This window comes from Neovison vison, chromosome 12, assembly GCF_020171115.1.
Source record: "Neovison vison isolate M4711 chromosome 12, ASM_NN_V1, whole genome shotgun sequence".
NCBI classification, from domain to species: Eukaryota; Metazoa; Chordata; class Mammalia; order Carnivora; family Mustelidae; genus Neogale; species Neogale vison.
The window spans coordinates 109,058,025-109,085,217 of NC_058102.1; the positions used below are offsets into that span (position 1 = coordinate 109,058,025).

Consider the following 27,193-nt stretch of genomic DNA (forward strand, 5'->3'; position numbering starts at 1 on the left):
AGTCGCCAGAAGAGGAAGAAGAGGGCTAAAAGCTCTGGCAAGTGATAACTGCTTAGTTTCCTAACAGGTTCAGGATAAAGTACGTGCAGGGTAGAGGAAAGAGGTACTATCACGGTAGATACCATGCCCTCTGCCCTCTAGCTCCAAGAAGATCCACGGCACCCCCAGTTCAGTGCTCCCCACTAACTTCATAGTTTGAATGGGTGGCAACATAGAGTGTAACCACCCCTGCTCTATATGCTCTGCCAGCTCACTGGCCCTCTGCTCAACATGCAGGGCAAGCTCAGAAACACAGACCCAAGGCAGGGGTTGGGGGGGGGGGGTTGGCGATCTCTGTAGAAGAGCACCACCCACCACAGAGGAACAAGACAGAAGGTTGCTCCCCCAGAGAAGGCAAAGCAGTGAAGCTGATGAGAAGACTGGGGTGGGAGGGTGAGGGAGCAGATGAGTGCACAGGCAAGATTATGGAACAGTGGAGAGAAAATCCTGGAAGAGAACATAAACGTAACTCTTAAAGGTATCTAGACAGGAATGCTGCAGTGAAGAATCCGGAAATCTGCTCATTGGGAAAATGCTACCTTTCCTCTGGGCATTGCAGCCCCAGACGTCTGATAGCTTCTCCCTGCCCATCTCTCCTTTTCCTTGACATACTTCCCTCTGTTCTTCTTTGCTTAGGCTCTGTTTCATGGAAAATCATCAGGACCTCCTTTAAGTATGAATTCCCTGAAATGTAGGGCTTGCCTGTCTCCAATGCCTACTTTTCTTTTTTGAGAGGAATACAGCCTAGGAAGAAGAAAGAAAGAGGCCGGGCACACACAGTGCTTGTGGAAGGAAGCAGCCCCAGCAGAAGAGAAGGAGGCAGAGCAAGGCTGTGTGTGAGGAGGTGAAAGGGATGTCCTCTTTCCACCTCCACTCCGGCCTTTTCTCTCTCACCCAGCACCAATCCCTGTGTGGTCCTGACAACACACAGCCTACCTGCCTCTCGCCTGGTGACAGGGCCTAAGGAGATAGCACTAGCTTCCTTAGCTGTGACTCTATTTCTCAGAGAGCAAAAGCAGAAAGAGTGGTAAAAATAAAAGAAAAAGGCCCATGCGAAATTAAAAGATGATTCTTCACTCTTGCTGCAGAGCTATACCAACTCAGGGACTGGGTTTAAGGGTAACAACAACCCCAAAAGCTTCATAAAATAAGCAGGCTTTTTAAAAGGGGCATCTCTGCTATTTGTCAAATGATATGATGTCCAGGTGTCATCAGTAATTGCCCCTTCACTTTTCCAGAAAAGAATAGCTGAAGCTTTTCACTACGTACCCCATCTTGTCACCGCCTTCCTTCCTCTCCACCCTCTTCATACTTACAAAATCTCCACACCAGTAAGAACTTTGGCTCTCTCAGTATTTCTACTTCTAGACCCCAGAATGTCAAAAGATAGAAGCAAATGCCATCTGCTTATTGATCTGAATACTGGGCAGAGGAATGCTCTCCTGTGAATGCTATTTACACAGGTCAATGTGGTTAGCAACAAGAATTCTTGCTCTTGGCTGGGTGACAAGAGTGTGCAGAAAGCAAGGGGAGCAGGGACCATCCCCACCTTCCCTCTGCCCACCCGCCCACAGCGTGCCCCATCTGTTTGGCACTCAGCATCCCATGCCATAGTTCATGCTCTTTTACCCTCTCCTGATGGGGACTCTGCTTGCCACGGCTGTCAGCATCAAGATCCCTGTATGTCTGTTGGCAACAAAGTAGAAACTTAAGCTCCATCCACATGTTCTATGTGGACCTACTAAGTGACAGTGCCAGAAATTCAGAATTCATTTCAACACATATTCCCTGCCCCTGACATATCCCCACCCCAGGTAACCACAATCCCATCTATATCAAATCCCATGACCCTAGGACAACTCCTTGTCCAGCACTCTGTCCAACTGGCCTCCATTGAGGTCAGCCACAGATATAAAGAACTATGGTTAGTACCAAAGTGGGACAAACGTATTTCTTTCACACAGTGGCACAAGATCAGAGGCATTAAATGGAAGGCTTAATAGGAGAGGCTGGTTAGGAGGGTGAAGTTTTCCACAACAAGACATTAGAAAGGAAAGGTGGGGAGATGGAAACTGGCTGGAACAAATGGCCATTACAACAGTCCAGAGGAAACTCCAGGGTGGGGAGTGGTCCCTGAATAGGAATACGGGACCAGAGCATTATTTGTTAAAGGGAGACATGGACAATGACTGGAAGCATTTTCAGTCAACAGGAATATGTATGTGACAGGGATGGAAATCCGGAAGACAGGCATATGGCTGCTACCACCGACCTGAGGAAACCACTATCAGCAATCAGACAGGGAAAGGAAAGGCTACTCTTATCACTCTTTGGATTACTTCTGAAGATTCAGCTTATGGCCGTGTGCTGGTGGAAAAACTAATCCAAAGCTGGTAATGGGGGCCATGAGTCTCCACAGGCAGGATGAGGCCAGAGCTTGGGCTCAAGTCACACCCCCGATTCGACTCCTGGCTCCATTACTTACTGTATGAACTTGTACCAAGAGCTTTGGCCTCCCTATCCTATGCCTCAGTCTCCTCATCTGTAAAATGGAAGTGATAATAGTACCTGCCTTGTAGGGTTACTGTGAGAATTGGATGAGATAATACAGGAAGGGCTGAGAATACCACCTGGATCTAAGTGTTAGTTCTTAGTAGAGATAAGGCACAGCAAAATCGCTAAACCTAGAGTGGCTCAGTTCTTAGACCCAGGAACACAGTATGGGTCTTTTCAGACACATTACTAGGGGTCACCTTTTAAATAAGCCACCTTAGTTGAGAAAATGTCTTTCCATAGCTCCTGCCTTTAAAATTAGTATTTTATTTTATACAGATATCCTACAAAGGTCAATATATATTCTATAAATGTACTTTACATAAGTATCCTTGTTGTCCCCTTTAATCATGTCTGTGGTTAACTGCTCTGAAAGCATTTTTTAAGTGAACTTCCTGGAGTGTGAGTAGGGTAGACAGGAAGGGCAGGTGTTTGCTAGCACAAGTTGGATAAGCAAGAAGGAGGGCTCTCAAAATCAGAAAGAACAAAACTCATAAAGTGAGGCCCTATAAAAGCCTTCCAAAAGCCCATCTAAATATACCTCCTTGGGTAGCAAGACAAAAGTGGCTGCTTTAAATGAGGTTACATAAAAATGTGCTGCTCTTCAGGGCTTTTGGACTTTGCATCTGCGACAAATACAGTTTTAGTCTGTGCTTGCATAGTTGTTTTCCTATGATGTGGGACTAGATTCAACCAGCCAGGGTTTGAATGTATTATGTGCCATCCTGGGGTCTGATCCGGAATTGCTCATTTGTAGTAATAAGGTTGCTTCTGCTACAAATGCTCTTTCTGTTTTTTAATTGTTAGTTCTGAAAAGATGGAATCCTGATTTGGTCTCCACCCTAGCCACCTACACAGGCAGGCAGGCAGGCAGGAAGACAGAGACGAGGACCACGGAGCATGCAGAGAGGATCACCTGCTGGCTGCCACGCGCCCGACAGGGAGGTGGAGTAGGGGGAGGAGAGAGCGTGATCACTTTTTTGGGGCAGGTCCGAGAATGCTCCTTTTCCAGTCGCTTTTACACCAACAGACACAAATAGAGAGAACATTGGTGAAACAGGGGCCACATTTAGGCTGGTTCTAGAAGGATTAAGAGCATTTACCAAAGACATCCCTCCCGTGCCTCTCTGTGCTCCATGACAATTGCTGTGTGGTCAGGGAAGATGGCTGGTCACAGTCAGCGACTGGCCTCCAGGCCATACTTGCGCTATCTGGTAAGTGCAGATCACATGGGTCATCTCTGCAGCTGGTCTTGGGACAGAACTTGCATGTAATACTTTCTAAATGCCAGGGATCAAGGATATATCCTTTGTTGGTTTTATCAGGGAAGTTGAGGATAGAAGAAATGAGCTCAGATGTAGGTAGAGAGAAAGGGCACACAGGCCGACCATCACGAGGGGAGTGTGGAGACTGGCCCCCAAGGGCTCAGTCACCTGTACACCCACCAGCAGCAAAGCAGCATGCTCCCTGAGTGCCAACTGAGACAACACCCTGCCATGGCTTCCCTCTCCTCAGCCTCTGGAGTGCACTTAAAAGGTTCTGGAAAACCACCAGGGAGATAGAAGAAAGTACAGGAAACAGAATATAAGAAAATAAGTATATCTGTCACTAACTGAACACCATATATATCCATGGATTATTTACCCATTCTCCCCCTCTCCATTGTATTCCCTTCCTATACATCTGTGACTTAGAGAAGTATTCTGTGCTTAAGAAACAGTTACTTATTTCCAGACCAGAGGAATCCTCCATTTCCTCATGCCCACAATAACCACGTGGGGCAGCACACAGGGGGAGCCCAGGAGGGAGAAGGTGTGGAACTTGAAGGTCCCGGGGAAACAGACCCCCTCTCCCCAGTTTGTTCCCACCTCTCACGACAATTTACTTCCAAATCAAGACTGGTTAATATACAGTTTGCCTGCTGGACCCATTTCTGAGATCAAATGGCAGAGGGGTGGGGAAAGAAGAGCCGAAGTGTTTATTTACATAGGAAGGTAAAAAAGAGAAGCCACTGGCAAGCCAACTATTATTCATTTTCCCTCTTCTATACCATTACTGAAGTTAAAGCTGATCCTCATGCCACCTCAGCCACCAGTGATTGCTTTGCCACAACCTCCTGCCTCAAGTAAAATCTCTTCAAGAGAAACAGAAAGTGAGTCACTGTAAGGTCTGGCTGGTAAGCCCCTAATTCCTAAAGGGAGCTAATGAAGGCCATCATCAGGATGAGTCAGAAGCAGAGGGCCACTGGAGCACCCCACCGGAGTTCCTCTGTTCCCATGTTTCTGGAACACCAGCATGTTCCTGTTTTCTCAGGAGATAAACTGACAGGGCCAAGACTCATAATGCCATCCCTGATTTAGTGTTGAGAAAAATTACATGTAACTGTGAGTTACAGTTCTTTCACAATGAAGTAAATTTACAATTCCCAACTCTATCCAGCAACGATCTAATAGGATTTTCATGGCTCATCGTTTTTCACTTACCAAGATCTACCCAGATACTCCTTCCAACTGTAATCTCTGGTGCCCACTCCACAGAAGCCAGGTTTGACTTCAAGGGCTCTATTCTGCTGCTTGAAGAGCTGAGCAATATTTTACTTCATAAATTACCCAGATGACAACCTAGCTGTTATGTCTCCATGTAGCACCGTGCACAAGGTCAGAGGCCATCAGATACTTCATGAATACGAGAAACACAAGCAGGCCCACCAACACCAAGCTCCTGATGCCCCTTCAGTACAGTTCCATCAGGTGATGAGCTGACATGCCACTCTTCACAGGGACAGAGGCTTGGCTGAGCCAGGCTCCTCGGTCACACTTACTACCCTCGAGACTTCCCAGCAAGCCAACCCAAAGCTGCTCTGGGCACGTGACATTTAAAGTCATCTGTTCATCCACTACACGTGTTATAACTGACTTTCCTTCCCCTTTGCTCTTCCTATGTCAGGTGACCTTGATGAATACTGTCAGAATCTAGAGTTTGGGGGTATCTAGAGTTCACTTTCTCCTTCAGCAGATCCTCAACTAAAAATTACCTTTCCAATCATACATTCCACCTAGACTTCAAGGCAAAGGGTAAGAAAATAAAATGGATTTTCCAATGAGTTTTGTTTGTTTTCCAGAAGACGTCCTCCAAATACAGAGGAAGAAGCAGCTTGGCTTCTGTTATGAGTATGAACATCGCTCCCCAGCTTCCATCTCAGCCTCCTGGAGCCTGCCTTCAATGTGGCATATTATTTAAAAGAGGTTAGAAAGGAACTTTTGCCCTGAATGTAATTCAAATAAAATCCATTTGCCACTCCCCAGCACCTCCCAGCAATAGCTGGCACTCTATAGCACAAGAAGAAATTAAGGGTCAGCTCACCTGACCTCTCAGAATCTTAGTCCTAGATGATACCAAACCACAAGACAGAGAATCCAGGCTACACTTACTAGAGCAGGACTTTGCTCAACTGTGACTTGGGAGAAAATACAGTAGAGGCCCCAATGCTACTGAAGGGTTTCCTATTATCAACCAGCTGACATCCCTCCACTCACTTCTTCTGTCCTATCCAATACTGCTTAGACGCAGCCTTCTAGGAGATCCTGTTAAAAACTTTACTGAAAATTTTCAAGGTGTATGTTAAATGGAGATAAAACGCCAAGAAAATGCCCATGATCATCTCTGTTGAGGGTCTGAAACAAATAAAAATCATAGTTCAAGATATTTCTTGGCTAACATTTCCCTATTTAACATGAAAGGCTCTACTGCCCCAATTCTCAGCCTTGCTGAGTTCAGGATTCTCCCTCCATTAGTTACAAGGACACATGTAAGCAAAAAGTCAACTTGGGTCAAAGGTTACAGTGGTAAAGTGGAGAAGCTAAGGTACCTGGAACAACTTCCCACAGAGCTGCAGCTAATTTCAACACCAAATTACCACCTACTCTTTTAACAATTTCTCAAATCCCAAGGAGTTAAACAAATCATGCAATACAATTAGCACTGTCTGTTAAACTGTTCCCCAAAGCTGCTACTCAAATGAGTACAAAAGCTTCCTGTCCTTGGGAGCCAGGATTCTAAAGTGTAGGCCTCAGCTCTGGCTGGCTCTGAGGGATGAGCAGGTTGGGAAGGCCCAGGGAAGCAGCACCCATTTTGGCCCCTGGACAGCTCCTTTACCTGTTTCCACTGGGGGGTGGGAGCAGGGTGACCCTGCTCAGGTAGGCAGCAGGACGGCTGGCTGACCCCACGCTCTTGTGTCGCCTGTGACACACAGGCCAAGTATGGGTGGGGGACAGGACATGGAGACAAAACAAAATAAAATACATTAAGGTAGGAGAAGACACAGAAAAGATAACGGTGGACAGACACACATCTATGAGGAGGGAGTGGAACAGACACAGAATTAATTCTTAGAAAGTTCCATTTACAAAGGAAACAAAATACCCCACCCCACAAACCAAAAGCAAATGCAAAAGGAAAAAAAATGAAATCAGAAGCTGTAATTTTCACTCTCCTCTTCCCTAGCTCAAAGCTCTGAACCTAAACTACTAATTCTGGTTTGGAAAACTAAACTTTCTACTCAAAATGAGGAACACAACCTTCTCTTAGGGGCAAACTTCCTCCCAAGGAGAGCTTTCCAGACCTCCTGAGATGGGGCAGATCCCACAGTTGCCAGAGCTGCAACCTCAGATGTCTACCAATGAACTGTATTATTCCTCTCTATGAGCCACAATACATACGACTGGAGTGTAAAAATTAATAACCAAAGGCTAAATGTGAGAAGTTAATTCTGGCCAGACTCCAAGCAAAGTCAGTACCCCCCTCACCCCTGAACCTTGGAACAATGGCTGATATGTATGGAAAAAGCTGAAGAAAGAGAGTAAAACAATAAAAAGAATGGGCTCCCTCTCCTTTGGATGTTCTCTCAGGTCACTGGGAGCTCTGTAAGAAACTTCCTGTGCTTATCTCCAAATCCCAGCACCTCCTCTTATAAGAAGTCTCAGTGATTTTCAAATAAGCAAGAGGGGAGGGAAGACCTAACAAAGACATCTCAAGTCAAATGCTCCTGTCTTAGCACTCTCAAGTTAGCATCCATGATGACTCTTTAAAATGTTCATAATTCCTGACCTAGTTTAAGGATAGCCTATGAAAACCATCCACAACACACAAAAGAAGATTTCTCACAAGAACATTTTTTATCTTTATACTTCATCATGAAAGATGAACAACATCAAAAACATCCAACACCAGAGGAAGAGTTAAGAAAAGCACGGACACACATGCATCGGAAGATGCTTGTAGAGTTTGGAACAACATGGGAATATGCCCAAAGTTACGTGAACAAAGCAGAACAGAAAGTGTATCTTCCAAATGACCTCAACTATAAAAAAAAAATGCAATGAAAACGGACAAGAAAGAAATATAAAAAAATGTTAACAGAATTAGAGGTGTTTTGATTACCTTTATTATTCTCTCCAGCATTTTCCTCAGTAAGCATCTATCTCTTTAATAATTCGAATTGTGCACATATGTGAGCATATAAATATGTATAGATATTTATAAAACTTCAAATCCCTCTTCTGGATTTTTGCCACAGACACCTCAGACATGAATGGTGAGGAGAAAGCAGTGCTGAAAGCATGGGAGGAGCTTATTTAAAGCTTTTCTCCGCCACAGTCAGACAAGGAGAAAACCAGACACAGTCATGAGGGTGTGAGTACTTGGCTGAGACACACCCTGTCCCACTTCATTTGACTGAGAAGATCCCTCCTTCATATATGGCTAGACCAAGCATGGATGGGTGAGATACGAAGTGGGGCTTACCTGTCTCCTCATGCCAGTGGACTGTGGGGGTGCATTCTCTTCAAATTTGGCCAACAACTGGGTCGCCATGTACTTCACTTTGTTCTGATTGCCAAGGGCCACATCCATCCTCCTGTCTGTCAGGGTGCTCACCAGTGTGGGCCTTCCTCCTCTGTAACCACGGGGCACATCCTCCTGACAAACACCAACACCCAAGAACCGGCCTTGGTTAAGAAGTCCCCCACAGATGCCCTTCCCTCAAAGGAGTGCAGCCAGTGCCTGGCATGGCAGCTGCTATTTTTGCTTTAGGTTAAGCTTAACAGCTCTCTTCAAGGTTCTAAACTCCAGAGGCAGTCAGCAAGACTTTGGTGCATGGGGCAATATAAAGAGGTACCTGGACTTGGGCTGGTGTTGTCCTATCTCAAGAAAGCCATTGCCCCCGGCAAAATGTAAAATTCTGAAGAGAGAGGAAAGCACTAGTGCACACACGTGTGTGTATGCTTCCTTAGATGCTCTCCAAAACGCTGTACAAAGGCAAGAGCCTGCTGAAAAAGCAGCTGCTCACAGAAATTCTCATAAAAATGAATATGAAAAGATCTAGCAATATCAATTTGGAAATTAATTTCAGCCCCAATGGGCAATTCAGTATGACCATTCTAGCAAATCCCAGCTAAATCTTACCTCTTCCGATTGACTGGTCTTTCTCCTCTTTCCAGCACCATCCAAGTCCTTTTCCTTTTTATCCTATATCAAGAGAGGAGGGAGACTGCATTATCCTAGTCACCATACCTCACCTGTAGTTTTGTAGCAGGTCAAAAACCTCCTCTATTTACCTTGGGAGAACGCTTCCGAGAGATGGTCTGCCCAAGTTTGCTGAGGAAGGAGATGGGGGATTTGGTGCTGGCTATAAGAACTGCTTTGTCCTCAGCATTTAGGTCCAGGGCATCTGTGAACAGGAAGTAATGTTGAGCACAGCCCTGGAGGGGGCTTCAAAGTACTGACCAGAATTACACTCCTTGCAGGTGGCTCACAGAACCCCAGAAAACTTTAAAGGTTCATCTGCTCTGACAAAAGCAAAAGGAACTCAGTAAAGAAATGCACACTATGGTCTGGATGTTGAGCTTTCTTTTCCATCCATGTTAACAAAACCAACTCTTTTTTCCAATCCACTGCAGTCACAAAACCCTCCACTTTTCGCTTTTCAAACATTGGAATCTGCCTATGATTGTTAGTTACAAAAGACTGCTAGAAAGTCTCACTGTTGTGATAAAAACTTCAAGGTAGAGGGAGAAAGGGAGGAAGGGTACATAGCTCAGGGTCACTGGCTTTGATGATGCAGGCAACCATGTACACAGGCACACATAAGAGGAAGGCTCTCCCTAAACAGGGATCTGATTTGAGAGTTGTGGATTCCTGTTGTAAGAACTGCATATATGATCAGAAAAAGCTATGGACATCTCTAAGAGTACACAGGCTAGAAGACACTGTGGAACCACAAACTCTATGGATTGCAATGTTTTATTAGTAATAACAGTAATTTAAAAAGTAATCAAAATTAATAATATACTACTGATATTAAATGCCTGTTTGCCAAACACTCTCCTTAGCTCATCAGTTTCATGTTATATGTACATAAAATCCAGTTTATGGATGGCGAAACTGAGGCACAGGGAAATTTAGTAACTTGCCTAAGGTCAAACAGGTGCAAGTACTGGGAAGTAAATCCAGGTTGGGTACCATGGTCAACACTCTAAAGCAATATTTGTACTGACTTACTTCAAGGGACAATAAATGATAACAGGAGTATTTTTTGGTAGCATTTTGGTAGACTGAGGCAGCAGGCTAAGGGCCAAAGACTTGGAAAACACTAAATGGTTGGAGAAGAGAGAGAAGCCAGAAAAGGAACAGTTACAGAGGAAAGAGAATGAAGCTAACAAGTACAGGACCACAGAGGCCAATGAGAAGAGAGAATTTCAAGAAAAAGAGTACCATTCCATAGTGCTGAATAATGCAGAAAAGCCAAGTGAGTGAGAGAAGCAAAATGAGAAAAGAATGCAAATTCGATGATTCTTCACGACTGTAAAGAATAGTTTTTGGAAGAGCAGTTAAAACAGAAGCCGGGGGGTGCCTGGGTGGCTCAGTGGGTTAAAGCCTCTGCCTTCAGCTCAGGTCATGATCAGGCTCTCTGCTCAGAGGGAGCCTGCTTCCCCCCTCTCTCTCTACCTGCCTCTCTGCCTACTTGTGATCTGTCAAATAAGTAAAATCTTAAAAAAAAAAAAAAAAAAAAGAAGAAGCCAGGTCGCAAAGTGTTGCGAAGTTTAGGCCTTAGGTGGCAGAGGTCCTACTAAGAACAAACCACTTTTTTAAAAAAGGCTGGCTCTGAGAGGAAGGGTGTAAGGAAGTAGCAGAGTCAAGGAAAACATTTTGCAAAGGAATGATTTTTGCAAACCCATAGACTTAGTGAGAAAGATTTGGGGAAAGAAATAATGGCTGAGAACACACTAGTCAAGAAGGAAAAAATAATGGAGCAAAGTTCCAAGGCCTTACCCAGACTGCCAACCAATAATAATACAGAATAAGTGCAGGTTTGCTTCTGGTGGTACTAATGAAGGATGTGGTTAGAAGGGAAGAAAGAAAAGCCAGGAAAAACAGAAAAAATGGAGGCCTTCCATACCCGTGCCCGCCAGCCCTTACCACTGGAGGGGAGTGAGTCCTTGAACATCTCATAGAACTGAGTCAGGTACATCACCATAGAAAGCTTGTCAGGCTCCCCCACCGAGGCCATTTCTTTGCCTGTCATAATGGGAGAAATGCCCAGTTCCTTCTCAGCAATATCAAAGGCCAGCTGGTTATTCTTCTCCACATTTTGCTCATCCAAAGAATCAAAATCTCTAAGAAAAACAGAAGGAGAAAAACATAAGAAGGGTTGCTTATCCTCAGGCCAAAAAACACAGTATCAGTAGAGTCATCATCATTTTCTTCGTCTTTCAGCTAAAATCCAGGGTGCGGGGTTTACTGCAATTTGAGAGCCAACCTGCTCTTCTCCCCTTTTGGTCTCCTCCCTTACACCAATAAAATGCAAATCATCCTCAAGGAGAAGAAATGACTAAAGATCTTCCCAGAAAGTAAAAAAAGGAGGGAAAAGTTGAAGAACTACTCTCATTTTCCCAATAATGTAAACTTCTTACTAATAGGTAAGCCCAAGAATAGGAACTATCTTTAATATGTATCCTCTTGTACCTTGTATCTGATCTGTACATATTACACTAATGCTCGATAATAATTAATATCCTATTTGGATCAGACTGCTTCTAAAGGCTTAGGACTATCACTCGCTGTGTCATTTGGACCAGACGAGCTGTTGATGCACTCAATCAGCTCTGGTAAATCTTATTCAGCCTTCTACATGAAGGGAAATTCCAAAACCTTCCTCAAAAGATGTTTCTGAGGGACGCCTGGGTGGCTCAGTTGGTTAAGCAGCTGCCTTCGGCTCAGGTCATGATCCCAGAGTCCTGGGATCGAGTCCCACATCAGGCTCCTTGCTTGGCAGGGAGCCTGCTTCTCCCTCTGCCTCTGCCTGCCTCTCTGTCTGCCTGTGCTCGCTCGCTCTCTCTCCCTCTGTCTCTGACAAATAAATAAATAAAATCTTTAAAAAAAAAAAAAAAAAAAAAAAAGATGTTTCTGAGGCTAAATTTCCCGAGTTTTCCCAAGTACTTAAATGAACAAACACTTCCCGCTGTGTCTCAAACTTCTTGACATCAATGAAGTAAAGACCGAGACCATTCTTCTTTAAGGGGTGATTTCAGATCAACTGGCAGGCCTTATTTTGAGTTAACTTACTACTGACTCTGTAGCAAGGTTTTCATTTTTCTAAATGCTTTTTCTTTATAGATTAAGTCTATTAAACCAGGAAGGCCTCATCCTGAATGACGTCATTGTAGTCTAAACGGTGCCAAATCACCTACCCCCGCTGCTTTGTGTCTGTTACATGGAACTTCCCTAGACCTTCTGCAGGCAGCCTTCTCCCTCTACCACCCCCCACCTCACCTGCTAGCTTCCCTTCAGCTCCTTTTGCCTCCATCTCCTTTTCTTTCCTGCCTTCCCTTTGGAAGAGATTCACCCAGTCTTCTGCCATTCATCACAATCCTTCTCAAACTACTCCTTTTTCTTCTCCTGTCCTTTCTTGATGGGGGGGGGGACCCTACATTCATTTACCAACCTCTGCATTACCTATGGGACAGGAGCAATGGAGATCACTTAGCTTTATCTAAATAAATCAGAAATTCTTATTCCAAAACCATATATGTAAGGCCATTTCCAGTAGCTCTGGCCTTTTTAATTTATGACCTAATATAAACAGGAACTATGTTTCTTAGGTTTCCTTAAGCAATCATTAAAGCAAATGCACAAATTTGGGCCCTAATGAAAAGGACAGGCAGCCAAAATAATTCAACAGTCTTTTCTTCTGTTTCTGGATCTTCCTGTTTGGCTTCCATGGTAACGAATGCCTATGGGAGAAATCTGAAGGCACTGGTCTCTGTAATTGACCTGGGGTCATCCTACTGTAGTGATTTTGCATTTAGGGGAGTAAAGAATGGCCAAAAAAGAGGGTGTCACTGATAGAAGCAAGTTAAGGTGGCCTGAATCTTATGGGCCTGGGCATAGTATATTTGCAAAAGGCACAATTCTTAACAAAGAAAATACCAATGAACCATGATAAATTGGTAAGTATTCACTGATTTTGAGTTTGTTGGTAGTGACATATTTGCCTTCAGCCAGCCAAATGTTCCAGTGAGGTTTTCCTTATAACCACCAGCATCTGGGAAATAGCTGGCCGAAATGAAGAGTTCAACCTGGGGCCAATAAACAGAGTTTTCCTTTGTGTGATGTCAATAGGCCCAGGTGGGTATTAAAACCAGTTTTTGACCTTCTGAGTGCTGTGATTTTTAAAACTTCAGCTGGATTCAGCTACAGGATGCTTGACACAAGTTTTAAATATAACTAACTTGAAATTAATCACTGCCTCCTAGAAAAAAGTATCTTGCTATGTATCTCATTGTAGGAAGAAATGCAAAATTTGGCTACCTGATAGCAAAATACTCTGAGATCCTGAGCAAATACAAAATGAAACACAAAGTTTGTCACAACTTACATCAGATCAGGGCGGTATCTATGGATGATCGCACATAAGGCCAGTCCACTTTTCCAAGACATAGTGAGATCTGTCACATTTACCCCTGCATAGCCATCTGTCTGCCTTTGGCACCAACCCAGCAGTTTGCTTGAACGAGCTACAGACTCTAAAACAACAACAACAAAAATCATCAGAAGTGTGGTCACCTGGTAGTATTGATGTAGGATCCTCCTTGAAGTACACATATCAGTTTAAAAACTTACTAAAGGCAGGAACGAAACAGTTATCACTGTTTTTCAAAAGTAAAAAGCTACATAATTGGTATCATAATAGTGGAATTTTAGGTAGATAAGAAACTACCAAATTTACTCAGTATCTGATGTCAACACCAGTCCCTCTAACAGAATGGTAAGTCACAAGAGGAATGATCTGGATCTGCTGGTCCTGAAGCCCAGGGTCCCTGCAGCACTCTTGGATACTGACTTAGCTGTTAGAGTACCACCTACTGACCTGTTACCCCCACCTAAGGAAGGTCTAGAAGCGTGCCTTGGCAGCTAGCTAAAGAAGCTCCTTCCCTTCAAATTATATTGGGAGGAGTACAGCAGTAAAGAGTCTGTTCTCTCTAGCAATACGTTAAACCAATAATGCGCAAAGCCCACTCTTACATGTTCCAGGGTACAGAGTGATTTGGCAAATGAAGAAACTCCGTAGGATTACACTGGCAAGGCCAAAGACCCTGGACCAGAACAGTTCCCCAGGCCAGGACTGGCACTCCATATTATAAATGATCACAACTTGAAAAAGTGAACACATCAACACATACACTTGAATGTTTTCCAGTTCACTGCTGTGTCTTCTTGAACATGGATGGCCTTTCTAAAAGTCCATTTTTTTAACTGCATCAGAGGAGCTCTGATATGGAGCATTTAGAAGAATCTGTGAATTCCTGTTTGTGTCCAAGAATTTCTGCTCTCTTACCTTTGGCAGCTGGAAATATCTAACCTTGTATGAAGTCATTTAGTGACTTGGGAACATAAGATAAAAACTGTATATCATAAAAACCCTGTTTCATTTAAGTCTTTCAGTGAAAATGTATTCTAAAACTATACAGAGAAACACTCCTGCTGTTATCATCACAAATCAGAAATTTACTTCAGAAATTAACTTTGTTCAGATGTCTCCCAAATCTGTTTTTCCACCAACCCAACAGGTACTGGGCAACTTCAACATTCCAGGCTCTAAAATGATAGTGACAAAGGTTTACTGCCTGCTTTCAAGTAGGTGACACCTGAGTGGACATAGACGAAAATGCTTCCAACTGCCTGTTGGTTGTGAAATCCACCCTGATATTGCAATAACATGTCAAACTTAAAACAGACTCAAACCTTCTATCCTCCTGCTTCCTCGTCCAAACTGATGGCGGCACCACCTGCAACCATCTCTCTCTTTTTTTTTTTTTTTGCTAATCTTTTTTTATTTTTTATTTTTTTCCAATTTATTTATTTTCAGAAAAACAGTATTCATTATTTTTTCACCACACCCAGTGCTCCATGCAAGCTGTGCCCTCTATAATACCCACCACCTGGTACCCCAACCTCCCACCCCCCACCACTTCAAACCCCTCAGATTGTTTTTCAGAGTCCATAGTCTCTCATGGTTCATCTCCCCTTCCAATTTACCCAAAAGCACATACCCTCCCCAATGTCCATAACCCTACCCCCCTTCTCCCAACCCCCCTCCCCCCAGCAACCCACAGTTTGTTTCGCCTGCAACCATCTCTTGACCCATGCAACCAAACTGCCGATGCCTATTGTTTCTGGCTCTTGAATATACTGTCACTTGCATAATGAATAACGACAATGACAAAATGGCTGCCATTTGTGACCGTGGTGGAAGTAGCTATTTCTTAACACCCATTTAACAGACAAGGAAACCAAAGTTCAGAGGTGCAAAATAACCTGCTCTGGCCCACAAATTTCACAAATGGCAAAACTTGAACTGGGACACAGTTGCACCTGCCTCCAAAGTCAGAGTTCTAACTACGCTCCACTCCCTTGTCCATCCTCAACATGAGCTTCAGATTCAGGCCTTCACTGCCATTAGCTTGACTGCTACAATGTATTTCTAACTAGTGGCCCTGCCTCTCCCATTTCCCTTCTCCATCCCATCTTCCATGTAGCTGACTAGGTACATTCATTTTGCTCTCCTTTTAAACAAATCTACAGGGGCCCTTCAGTGAAAACAAAATATGGAATAGCTTTTATCCCTCATAACTGTATCCTGGCAATGTTGTAGTACTCAGCTAAAACACCACTGCTTTTTCCTAAAGTCTCCCCCAGAAACCTTAGTTGGTGTGGATGTGTGCTCACTTCCTCTCTCTCAACAGCATTTATACCTGATTTCTCTGGGTTCTGCCCTGATATTCCTGACATTTCTGGCTAGGCAATTCTTTGTTGTGGGGAGCTGACCTGTGCACTGTAGGAGGCTTAGCACCCTCCCCCAGTCATGACAATCTAAAATGTCTGCAAATGCTACCATATGTTCCCCGGGAGCCAAAATCACCCCAGTTGAGAACCATGGCCTTATACAGTACTGTGTGCACTACCAGCTCAGTAAGTACAGACTTCTCTGAATAGGGTACTCGCATTTAATAGGTCATTGCCAGAACTCACCATTGCGAGTCAACTTTGGGGTAGTTCGGGAATTCACCAGGTTCTCCATTTCCAGATGAATATCTTTTGTTTCCCCAGTATCGTATAAATGGCGCACCTGGCAGAAAGTTAAGAAGGAAAATCAAACACCACTTAACAAGTTCCCACCTGAGAGCAAAATGAAAGACTAAGATAGCAGGTTGGGCAAAGTTCAGATAAAAGCTAAGACAATGACCTTTAAATCCTTTCTGGAATGTGGTGGGGTTACATGTAAACAAATACAGATTAGTGTAGAAAATTTGTGCTAAAAATGAGCTACTCAGCCAAGGAGGGCCCCTTAATAGTCACTATTGAACCATTAATACTGCCCATTGATAGCAGGTCTCACAGGCCCCTTAAATAGAGGTATATAGAAGGCTTAGAGCCATAAACTTCAGCTAGAAAGTGAATAAAAAATTATACAAGTACAAAGGCAAATATGTTGAACGGGCCGCTTTCTAAAAACTGTTGGGTTCTTTGGGATTATAGCTCTTTGTCAAATGTCATTCTCAATGCAATTTTAAGGCTTTAGAGATTGTGAGAAATGACTCAGCAGTGTAACAGAACTGACCAATAGTATCTTTAACTTGCACAGAAGGTACTAATTTTCAAAGTCTGTTCAAGTGAACAATCTCATTTGCCCTCACAATGGTCCCGTGAATAGCAGGACTATCACCTCCACTTTACTGATGAAGAAACTGGGGTTCAGAGAAGACGGGATGACAAATCCACATCAAAGTGATGGGCGGCAATAATGCAAGAAGTCTCATTTCCTGAGTAGTGAGCAAGTACTCTCTCCCCTACAACATGCAGCTTGAATGAGAAAGCCCTGGAGAAAGTCCTGGATCCTGGATTTGGTAACATGGGATCTTCTGGCAAGTCATTCACCAACTCCCTCCCTTAGCTGCTCAATCCACTGAGGGAAAGTGATACCATTCCAGGGAGACATCTACTTGGATTATGAACTGAGTGTATGTATACGGTATTTACAGACATATTTCAGTGTTTCAGAGGCCTGATCCGTCCTGAATATGGGCTTAGATGTAGATAACTGACTAGAAGGCTCTTACCTGGCTCGGGCGGAGGAAGTTGACGTTAATGTTGGGGTATCTGGTGACAGGGTCAATGCTGTATTGGCTGAAGTTTTTACTCACATTCTCAGGGGTGGTCTGAGGCAGCAACCTATAAATGCTTTCTCTGCAAGAACATACAATAAATTACTCAGAGCAGTGACAAGCACCATACATATCTCCTTCTCCTTTGATAATATTCCTATTTTCTGTCAATATCCCAAATAATCTGAAGGATATGACAAGTCCTCATCATTGGCCATTTTTCTCCAAACCTACATCAGCCCTTGCTCCCATTCCACTACTCCAGTGATTCCATAGGCACTGGACTGGTTGAGGACCAGTAGCAAGAGCAAGTACACCATGGTGGGTTGGGATAAAAAGCCTGATTCTAATTTAAAAGGCAAATAATTTACTCTTTTGTTTTTTCAAGTAGGCCAATATTTAAGAAAACCACAGATGAAAAAAGAACTTGCCACTAAACTTGCCCAGAGTACCTTAGATAACAGACTTAAAATGCTATCAACCACCGACTACACCCAGGAAATCTTATTTCTCTAGTTTTTCTGGTCAGGGCATTTGTTCTTTATTAGCAAACAAATCCTAGGATTCTTACCTCATATGCAATAATCTGCTTCAACATATCTGACATTTGAAAGTTTAAGAAATATTTGTAAGCAATTTGGGGTTTTCTTTTGAATCCAAAGTCACTTTGTATTTTTCTTATGTCCCCCTGGTATGTCCCTGCTACCACACTGATTTCATTAGTGCAAGTCTTTCTACTTTAAGGATGGGAAGATTTAATGTACTATGCTTATGTATTTGTTCATGTGACTGCCATAAAGGTATCAGATACTATTCCTTAAAGGAATACAAGGATTCAGATACCATTTGTCAGTAATAAATTTAATTTGGAAAGAAATAAGAGCACTTAAATTAGATAGTCTTTACATTATCTATGACTTTATTAATCATTATTTTGCTTTTCTTCTCTTAAATATGAAAACATCTTTAATTAAGAAAGCAGGAGAGAGAGAGACAGAGAGACACAGAGAGAGAGAGAGAGAAGGAAGAAAACCTGTACTCGGCTTGAGGAGCAAACCAATCATCACTCCCGGGAAAGGGACCCGTGGCTACTTCCCATTACCTCTCGGCCAGGACCTCCAAGGGGCTTGTTCCTAGAGACCAACTTCGTACCATCCAGGCTGAGTCCATAGCAGCTAGAAATCCTCGGGCTATTCCTGTCCCCATTGGCCAAAAAGGCTATGAAGGAACAGAAAACAAAGAATAAAAATAAATTACCTTTCAGTAGAGGGAAACTAAACTAAGAGAGAAAGTCTGTTGTTGACGGTACTGTTTGGCAACTGTTCATACACCGGCAGAACAAATCACAAAAGCTGCAGAGCTTCCATCCATAGTGAGCAACCTCCTTACTTCCTGGGGTATCTCTGCAGGGAGTCTACCTCTGCTGCTCCATGCTATAGGCACTCGCTCTGTAACCTGGGATACTCCCGTTGTTCCTCATTATCACTGCTTCCTTACTACTGCCTCTACTATAAAGCGCTGCCGTCCTTACCACTCACCTCTAGGAGGCTGTCCCCAACCAGGGCCACTAGTAACTGGTGTCCATTCTGCTCCCGCACCAAGGCAGCATTCTCAGAGGCATACATACAAGTGAAGTCGAACATGGCCACATCAGGCTGCCCATAGTGATTGATGGCAAAATCCAGAGATGGCAGCTGCTGCTGAGTGGAGAAGTCAGCCGCCTCCCTGGCATAGTTCAGCAGAGCCTCTTGGTCCACATTCTCCCGGGAAAGCAAGAGCTCTGTGTCAGCGTAGTCCTGTCTCCAGAGAGAGAAGAGGGTCGAAAGAAAAGCCCCGCTAGAGCCACACTATACATGTCAGATGTAAGCTAGTTTCGTAGCCTTTCCCTTCTTCCTAAAGTGATTTCATATTCCAAAACAAGTCTTCTACACAAATTAAAGAGAAAAGGGGAGGCTGTTTCTTTTGAAAAATTTTTTATTTGTTTTTTAAAAAAGATTATTTATTTATTTGAGAGAGAGAAAGCAGAGAGACAGCACAGGAAGGGGTGGGTGCAGAGGGAGGAGAAGCAGGCTCCCCACTGGGTAGGCTAGGACCTTGGGATCATGACCTGAGCTGAGCTGAAGGTAGATGTTTAACTGTCTTAGCCACCCAGGTGACCCTTCTATATATATATATATATATATATATATATATATATATATATATATAATTTATAAAAGTATTTATTTATTTGAGAGAGATAGAGAGCATGGTGGGGATGGGGAGGGCGAGAGGGAGAGAGACAGAATCCCAAGTCGACTCCCATGAAAACTGGGACATGAAAAATATTTTTCATGAAAACTGATGACCCCACAACCCTAAGATCGTGACCTAAGCCAAAATCAAGAGTCAGATGCTCAACCAACTGAGCCACCTGGGTGCCCCATGGGGGAGGCTGTTTCTAAAAGAGCACAGGTTTGCTGCCTGGTGTTTCCATTTACTTTGGGCATGTCATACTTCTTTAATCTTGCCTAATTCAACTCATGGAGTTGTTTTGAATACCAAATAAAATAATTTATGTGATGGTACTTTCTAAATTGAAAACATATTTTATAATTTATGTTATATTGGCGATTGTTATCTTCTGGGTAGCAAATAGCTTCTGGCAAATGGGAACATATGAAATACTCAGCATTGTGTAATTCATCAAACCCAAAGGAAGCACCTGAAAGCTCTAGTGCCAAAAAGATGTGAGGTGGGAGCAACAGCAGCCAGGGGGTGAAAAGAAATTCACTGAAAATGGAACAGAGGTTTTCAAAATAAGATTCTGAAAGACTCCATAGAAACCCACCACCACCAACAACAAAAAAACAATGATGAGAGGAAAATGGGCTTTTCACATAAAGGAATGAAAAATTCCTTTTTGGTTTTGGAGATTCCTGGCTAACTGAGCCAGATCTCTATTCTCCTAAAGTGGGGCCTATGGTTTGTTTCCAAGTGTCCCTGATGGTACTTCCAGCTACCACTACAAGATGTTAACAGTCAAAACACAAATACTTAAGTTGGTCCTTGAAACCATGTTTGTTCAACATCGAGTAAGTGACTACAACCGGTTTAGTATTAGCAGCACACATAGAAACATGGTCCCTGCCTTCTAGAAGAATAAACAAAAAGCAAAAGTGTATCAGGTCTGGGCATTCTAGACTGTTCCTATATATCGGTATGCCTTCGAGATACTGCAAGTTCAGTGCCAGACCACCACAATGTGAATGTCACAATAAAGTGAATGTCACAACTTGCAGTCAAATGAGTTTTTTTTGTTTCCCAGTAAATATAAGTTATATTTATACTATGCTGTAAAAAGTGTGCAGTAGCATTATGTGTAAAAAAACAATGAACCTACCTTAACTAAAAAATACTTTATTGCTAAAAAATGCTAACCATTATTCAAGTTTTCAGCAAGTTATAATCTCTGATCACAGAGCACCATAACAAATATAATAATGAAAATGTCTGAAGTACTGTCAAGAATTACCAAAATATAACACAGAAACATGAAATGAGCAAGTGCTTTTGGAAAAATTGCACCAATTCTCTTGTTCAGTGCGAGGATATCACAAACCCTCAATTTGGTAAAAACAAATAAATAAATAAATGAAAAGCACTAACTGTGAAGCACAATAAAACAATAATTTCAACTAATAACCACTATTCTGCCTAAGATGATAGATTTGTCTTAATTTAGTCTACAGCTTACCCCCAGGTTCACTGGCTATTTCTTACTGATATAGCTTCAAACCAAGTACATCTTGCCATCTTGCTTATGCTTTTGGCAGAATGGGCTGCATGAACTGCTCTGTCCTGTTTCTCCTCATGTACATAAAGGAGCTCAAGGCTGAGAAACAGATAATGAGGTCCGTGACTGGGAAGAGGCTGTGCAGCAGGCACGTGTTCACTGCCTTGCCCCCATCACTGGCTTGCCCCCAATGCTGCTCTCAGATATGGCAACAGTATAACTCAGTGCTGCAGAGACAAAGGCACCCTGAACTTCAGCCAGGAGTCTGTGGTAAGACCTGTAGAGGCCTGAATCAGCACATCTGGTGCCTCTTCCTTCCAACTCATCACATGGGAATAGTAATTCTGATTCAGACTGAGCACCATATAAGACTTAAGAGACTCTCCTTAAAGAACCACCTATCCTGTGGTTCTCTGATTTCATATTCTGTTCATCACCTCAGGGAATGTCATACAATTATCCACCTGGAAAAAAGGCTGAAGCAGACCTCTCATGATTGTTAGGTCACGAAGAGGTCTAAATATACCTTGATCCAGCCAGTGTTCCCTAGACTTCTGAGACATATCTACAGTAAAACCAGAACCATTCTCAGACTTCCAGGTCAAACTCCCTTCCCCCTACCACCCTATCCCAAAAGACGACCTATTAACCAACTACTAATCAGTCATAAGCAGAATTAGTTATAATGACATACCAAATCTCCTAAAATTTAACTGGGTATCCAAAATAACTGAGATCTGAGATTTGCTTTAGAACAATCCAATGGCAGGAGTGGGGAGTGGGGTGAGGTACTACTGAAATAAAACTGGCCATGTGTTGACAATTGTTAAAGCGAGATAGTGGGCAAGGTGGGGGGGGGCGGTTCACTATATGATTCTCTCTACTTTTGTTTACATCTGAAATTCTCCATAACAAAAGAATTTTTAGAAGTTAAACTAAAAAACATTAGAGGAGTACATGTTTCCAGGAGATGAATTGGGTGCTCATTTTCCTTCCCTTGCAGGAAAAACTCATCAGACAATAAAATTCTTTCTCTCAGTGGTCACATTACCTAGTACAACATAAAAAGAGGTTTGAAAGAAATCCATTACTCACATGCAGTATCACCCCTTTGTCTAGCAAACTCTGCTTTTTGGCTGTCATAACAAAATAGTGTGTGTCATCTTTGTAGTAGACAATATTCTCCAAGTCGATACCTGCAACCAGAAAGCAAACCTGTCACATGTGGGCTTGCTGAAATGAAGGTACGTTAGGGCAGCCAGAATGTTTATATGTGTCCACAGAGACCAGGCTGTAACACTCTAGGCAGAGAAAGTGAAAATAAAAAGATGTCTGAGCCCAGATTCTTTCTTCCTGCATATTCTGTTCATGAGAAGAGGGGGAGCTATGTTTATACCTGCACTGCTCTGTAATTCACTTGATACCCTAAGTTATCCTAAAAACCATGATCAATAGTAAGCAGAAATAGAAGGACTGGAAGAAAAAGAAAGGTCAACTTCCAGTAAGAGGTCAGGGTTAGTTTTCAAGTTAAACATCTTGATAGTCATCAAAGCAACTGGGAGAATCACCTCTGCTCTTCTGTCTGGAAGCAGAGCGTGAACTACTGAGGTTTTTAATTCAATAATAATTCAATAATCTAAAAAACAGATATAATGGAAAGCAATCATGTTTAAGAAAACAGAGAAATGAAATCTGATGCACACTTTTGCAGCAGCAAAATAAGTTAATTTATTCAAAAGCTATCATACAATAATCTCATTCCTATCTAGCACGTGGTTTACTTCATGCCCAAACTGGAACACCAGGAGACTGTATACTCAGTATCTAAAGTCAGGTTCTAGAAAACCAGAGAACTACCCATCAGTAGCTTACTGCATCGAGCACCATCACTTAGAGCCACAGTATAGTGGAAAGGGTTGGAGAAGAGTTGGCAAAAGGCAGAACAGCCCCTTAAAAACAAACGAATAAATAGAAACTAAGCCCCGAGCAGCCCTGTCACTGTAAAGAGGATAAAGAACACTAGAAGAGGAGACAATGGTAAGGAAAGCACTAGAGAAAGAGCGAGCAGTGGGGCAAACAATAGCAATAATGCCAATGACCACCCACTCTACCAAACCCTCTGAGAGAAAGATCACAAGTAGTTATTTAAATTCTATCCCTATTGCTTTGGAGACATCTACACCAACCTGTGGCTTCCCTCAGTTCCTGGAAAAATTTTTGGTTGAATATAAAAGCCACTCCACTGATCTCCTCCACTTTGGCTTCTGCTGTTGTATTTCGGTTAATAAAATTTGCTGTAATGGCAATGGCCAGCTTGCCACGAAATTCCTTCCGGCGAAATCCTGGAAGGAAAGAAATTTTCAGAGGAGACCAAGGTTCTCTAGAGAAGAAGGAAGATCACCTCAAACAGGAACAGGTGTTGATGAAGACATTGGGGAACATGCGGGATGGGAATCAATGGGAAAATTTTAGGGCAATTCTTCTCTATCTGAAAATAAGGTGTTTACCTGCCAAAAAATATATGAATTTCAGGAAGGAAGTCAAAGTCTCCCATGCACTAACAATGTGAAATCTAACTGACCAGAATACTACTCAGTGCAATGGATTCCACTGAAAGAAAGAAAAGAAAGAAAAGAAAAAGAAGAAGAGAAAGAAAAGGAAGACACCAGTTTTCTAAACATAGATATAATCCTGCAGTGTCAACCAATTAATTACCTCTTAGTGCCCTAACAAGGGTGCCCTGTAAGAAGAGAACCCAAATACTAGTTGGCTAATGCAAGGCTGGGTCTATCATTCAGTGAGAATAGATAGCACACATAAGCAGATACTAAGGAATGTGGATTCTTTGATGATACAAACTCTCCCCACAGGGCTGGGTGGTGGGTGGGGGTCACCCTTCACTCTGCTGTGAACCAGGCAAAGCAGCATTGACCAATACCTTCCAAGGTGTTCCTACGGCCATCCCCTCCGATGATCACTTCAAACTCATATTCTGACACAGGATGGGTTTTGGGGTGGACCAGTGCCCGCCAACCTATCCCTGTGGACCAAAATGAAGGTCATTACCCAGACTATATTCATACACCTAAGACACCTCTAGATACAAACTGCACAAAACCCCAAAGTGAAAACACTAGGAATAAAAGCATGGGATACAAAACACAGGGAAAAAAGCCTTGGAAAAGGCTCACAAAAGAATGTTCCCCACAACATAATTTGTTATAATGAATACAAGTGCTTGCAACATCTAATACTATGTCAAAAGCCTCCTCATTAAGCCAAAAGTTCCTTGAAAGAGATAGGCTATACAACTGAAGAAACCTCTTTAACTCGTTCTGAAAACAACCCACAGATTCTTATACTTTTCTCCATTGAGCTCATCTTTTTCTCACACACTCCATGCCCTTTTATCCTTCCTTCATTTGTTCAACCTAACTCACGTTCATTTTCTTGGTCCTCAGGAGGCTGTACAAGACCTTGGAATTCCACATTGACATGGATCTCAATGCCCAGGATCAGGGCGACTTTCAAAAGTATTAGTTGAAGCTGACGGATACCTGCAGGAACAAAAAGATGATACCAGTGAGGGCACACTAAAAAGAGAGGATTAGTCAGCAATTACTGCTTGGATTCTTACCCGCCCACCAACAGAGTTTATCCAGATTCTCAAAGCCTCCCATAGCTGGAGATGTTTTCCAAGCCACAGTCCATAGCTTCTTTCTTTCTTTTTTTTTTTTTAAGGGCAAATACAATTCAGTGCAAGAGATGTTCTAAAAAGACATGCAAGGCCACGCCCACCTTTTGGGCTGGGTGTTCAAAACAATCTAAAGCTCTGAGACAACACAGATTGTGGCCAACAGGAGACCTTTTCCATCTTCCCCCGATTCCATCAGAACCACAGTCATCTAGTGGAATCCACTATCCTGACAGGACAAGGGATTTACCATAGAAGGCAAAATGTGTGCGCCCTGCAGTGGGTTTTCCAGTTTGATACAAAAGGGCTGCACTACTTCCTGAGATTCCCACAGCATCTCCCTTTCATCCTGATCTAATACATTCTTATAAAGAGAAGGGGAAACCTTCATCCAACCTTAGTCTTCTACCATTCCCTCTCCCACCACTGGTTTACAGGCACAGAAACTGAGGCTCAAAATGAGTGAAAATCTTGCTCCTTATCACAGTGAGATTTATTTATTCTCTGTCTAATGAGTGACCACCAAGTGTCAGACATGGTAGCAGCCCCAGGTCTACTGAGATAAAAATCTAGTCCCCGATGTAGGACTCTCTCAGCTCTGAAACAAATTCCACCATAAGGCAGACAAATCCAGACAAATCAAATGACCTTGGTCCTCTCTTAAGACCAATCTCACTTGCAGCCTCTGACTAATGTGGTGCGTACAGGTCCTCACCTAAGTCATCTTGGTTTTCTGCCCCAGCTTATCACAACCACCACCCTTCTGAGTCACACTCCTAAAGGCTCATTAAATCCCCTTCTAGCACACATTTAATATTTGCAGACAACTGGATTCCAAGATGCTTTACATATTACAGCCCAACAGATGGGCAGAGTGCTTCCTCTGCCAATGGATTGTGGCAGCTGCCGGCCAATGTTTGGTGAACTGGCACAACCACTATGAAGAGCAAACAGTCCAACGGTTTGATGTATTTGCAGGACCCATCGGGAGGAGCTCAGAACAAAAGTTCCTTGGTAAGAATCTCCTGGAATCATTTACAATGATTAATAAACAAGACTCAAAACTTCATAATGTAGACATCGTCTATTCTCAGTCACCTTTCAGACACGCCACTTGACAGTCATGGAGAGAAAACCACTGTCTGCACTGACCTGTATCTACTCTATAGGATCTCAGAGAAGCACAGGCCCAAGTTGAGCTTGGAGATGAAAAAATTTCAGCCAGGGTTATCCATGCTGTAGACCTCACGAGAATCACCTAACCAAATGAATCTCGTTACTGATTTGCCATTGGTGACTAAACTAGGAGGCTGCTTCTAAAACTGTGCTTTCCCCAGTACTGATGCCACAGCATTTTGTCCTTACATTAGTAGAGTATCTATCATATCACGTTAGAGAGAGCCTCATGCTTTGTGCTTTTTCCACTGGCCTAAGAACCACCAGAGGGTCAAGGCTCAAACTGGTAGTGTTTCCTAGGCTGGCCCAATGCCCATCCCACCCACCGCAAGTGCTCAGGAAGCGTTCAAGACCTAACTTTAGAAATCCTTAAGTTAAGTTCATGTCATAGGAGATAACAACACTTGCACTGCAGGTAAGAGTCCTAGGTTATAAACCACCGCATCACAGGTATTTTGACTCCAAGCACAGTGGACATTAATGATACCAAAACAAATTGGGCTATTGAGTATGAATTCCTCAAATAACCTCTTTCTATTGAACAAGTGGGTAGGGGGCAGGCGTGGGATCCTGCAGGAGGACTAGTTTTACTTACTGATATGGTCGATAGCTCCAGCACAGAACTTGCCATAGAACTTCTTGGCACCCAGACCTCGCAGATCATGTATGGTGAATGGCCAGAGATGCAAGACATTGTTGCGGGAGAAGGCATCTCGTTTCTCAATAACGACCACCTTAGCTCCCAATAAGGATAAGTCAATGGCTGTACGAAGACCACAGGGCCCAGCTCCAATGATGAGACACTGAAAAACACATCTGATTTCAGGGCAAAGGCAGCACCTCTTAGGAAAGCTCATATTTCTGTAACAGTTTCATGATCTGATAACCATCATTCCCTAGAGCCTCCAAGTTAGGCTATTCACCTAAGAAATCTTCAGACCTGTCTGGGTCACAGGAGAGCAGTGGCTTGAGAGGAAAGCTGGTGACTGTTATGGACAGAGGAGACTGTTAACTGTTAGTGCTTCACATAAACCCAGCATGGGTTCACCTTGTAGGTCTGCAATATACTGAAGTGGTCATCGTTTCAATGAATGACTCGAAAAATCACATGTCACCTTTTATTAACAGGAGAGGACATTCTGAAAGGTTTCTAAGTCAAGCAGATTTCTGTCCAAGGAGACACAAATTATCAAATACATAGTTCAGAGTCCTGAAATGACTCTACCACTCAAGGAT

The 27,193-nt window shown here is 43.0% G+C and overlaps 1 protein-coding gene across 8 annotated transcripts in view; it reads right to left on the bottom strand.

Annotated features, from left to right (window-relative positions):
* Nucleotides 1-27,193, bottom strand: part of MICAL3 (microtubule associated monooxygenase, calponin and LIM domain containing 3) — a 212,889-nt gene that overhangs the window by 87,072 nt on the left and 98,624 nt on the right. For 7 of the 8 annotated variants that reach the window (XM_044228495.1, XM_044228500.1, XM_044228498.1 and 4 more), the window contains exons 3-16: nucleotides 26,553-26,760; nucleotides 24,528-24,644; nucleotides 24,026-24,127; nucleotides 23,274-23,429; nucleotides 22,183-22,283; nucleotides 18,851-19,108; nucleotides 18,415-18,530; nucleotides 17,268-17,394; nucleotides 16,180-16,276; nucleotides 13,526-13,673; nucleotides 11,068-11,264; nucleotides 9,207-9,319; nucleotides 9,055-9,117; nucleotides 8,395-8,568 (exon numbers count right to left, since the gene is read on the bottom strand). In XM_044228495.1, the coding sequence (XP_044084430.1) occupies nucleotides 8,395-8,568; nucleotides 9,055-9,117; nucleotides 9,207-9,319; nucleotides 11,068-11,264; nucleotides 13,526-13,673; nucleotides 16,180-16,276; nucleotides 17,268-17,394; nucleotides 18,415-18,530; nucleotides 18,851-19,108; nucleotides 22,183-22,283; nucleotides 23,274-23,429; nucleotides 24,026-24,127; nucleotides 24,528-24,644; nucleotides 26,553-26,760 (1,977 nt within the window). Of the gene's footprint in view, nucleotides 1-1,668; nucleotides 1,726-3,508; nucleotides 3,608-6,747; nucleotides 6,832-8,394; nucleotides 8,569-9,054; nucleotides 9,118-9,206; nucleotides 9,320-11,067; nucleotides 11,265-13,525; nucleotides 13,674-16,179; nucleotides 16,277-17,267; nucleotides 17,395-18,414; nucleotides 18,531-18,850; nucleotides 19,109-22,182; nucleotides 22,284-23,273; nucleotides 23,430-24,025; nucleotides 24,128-24,527; nucleotides 24,645-26,552; nucleotides 26,761-27,193 lie in introns of all 8 variants that reach the window. The other variant, XM_044228501.1, reaches the window with a different exon arrangement.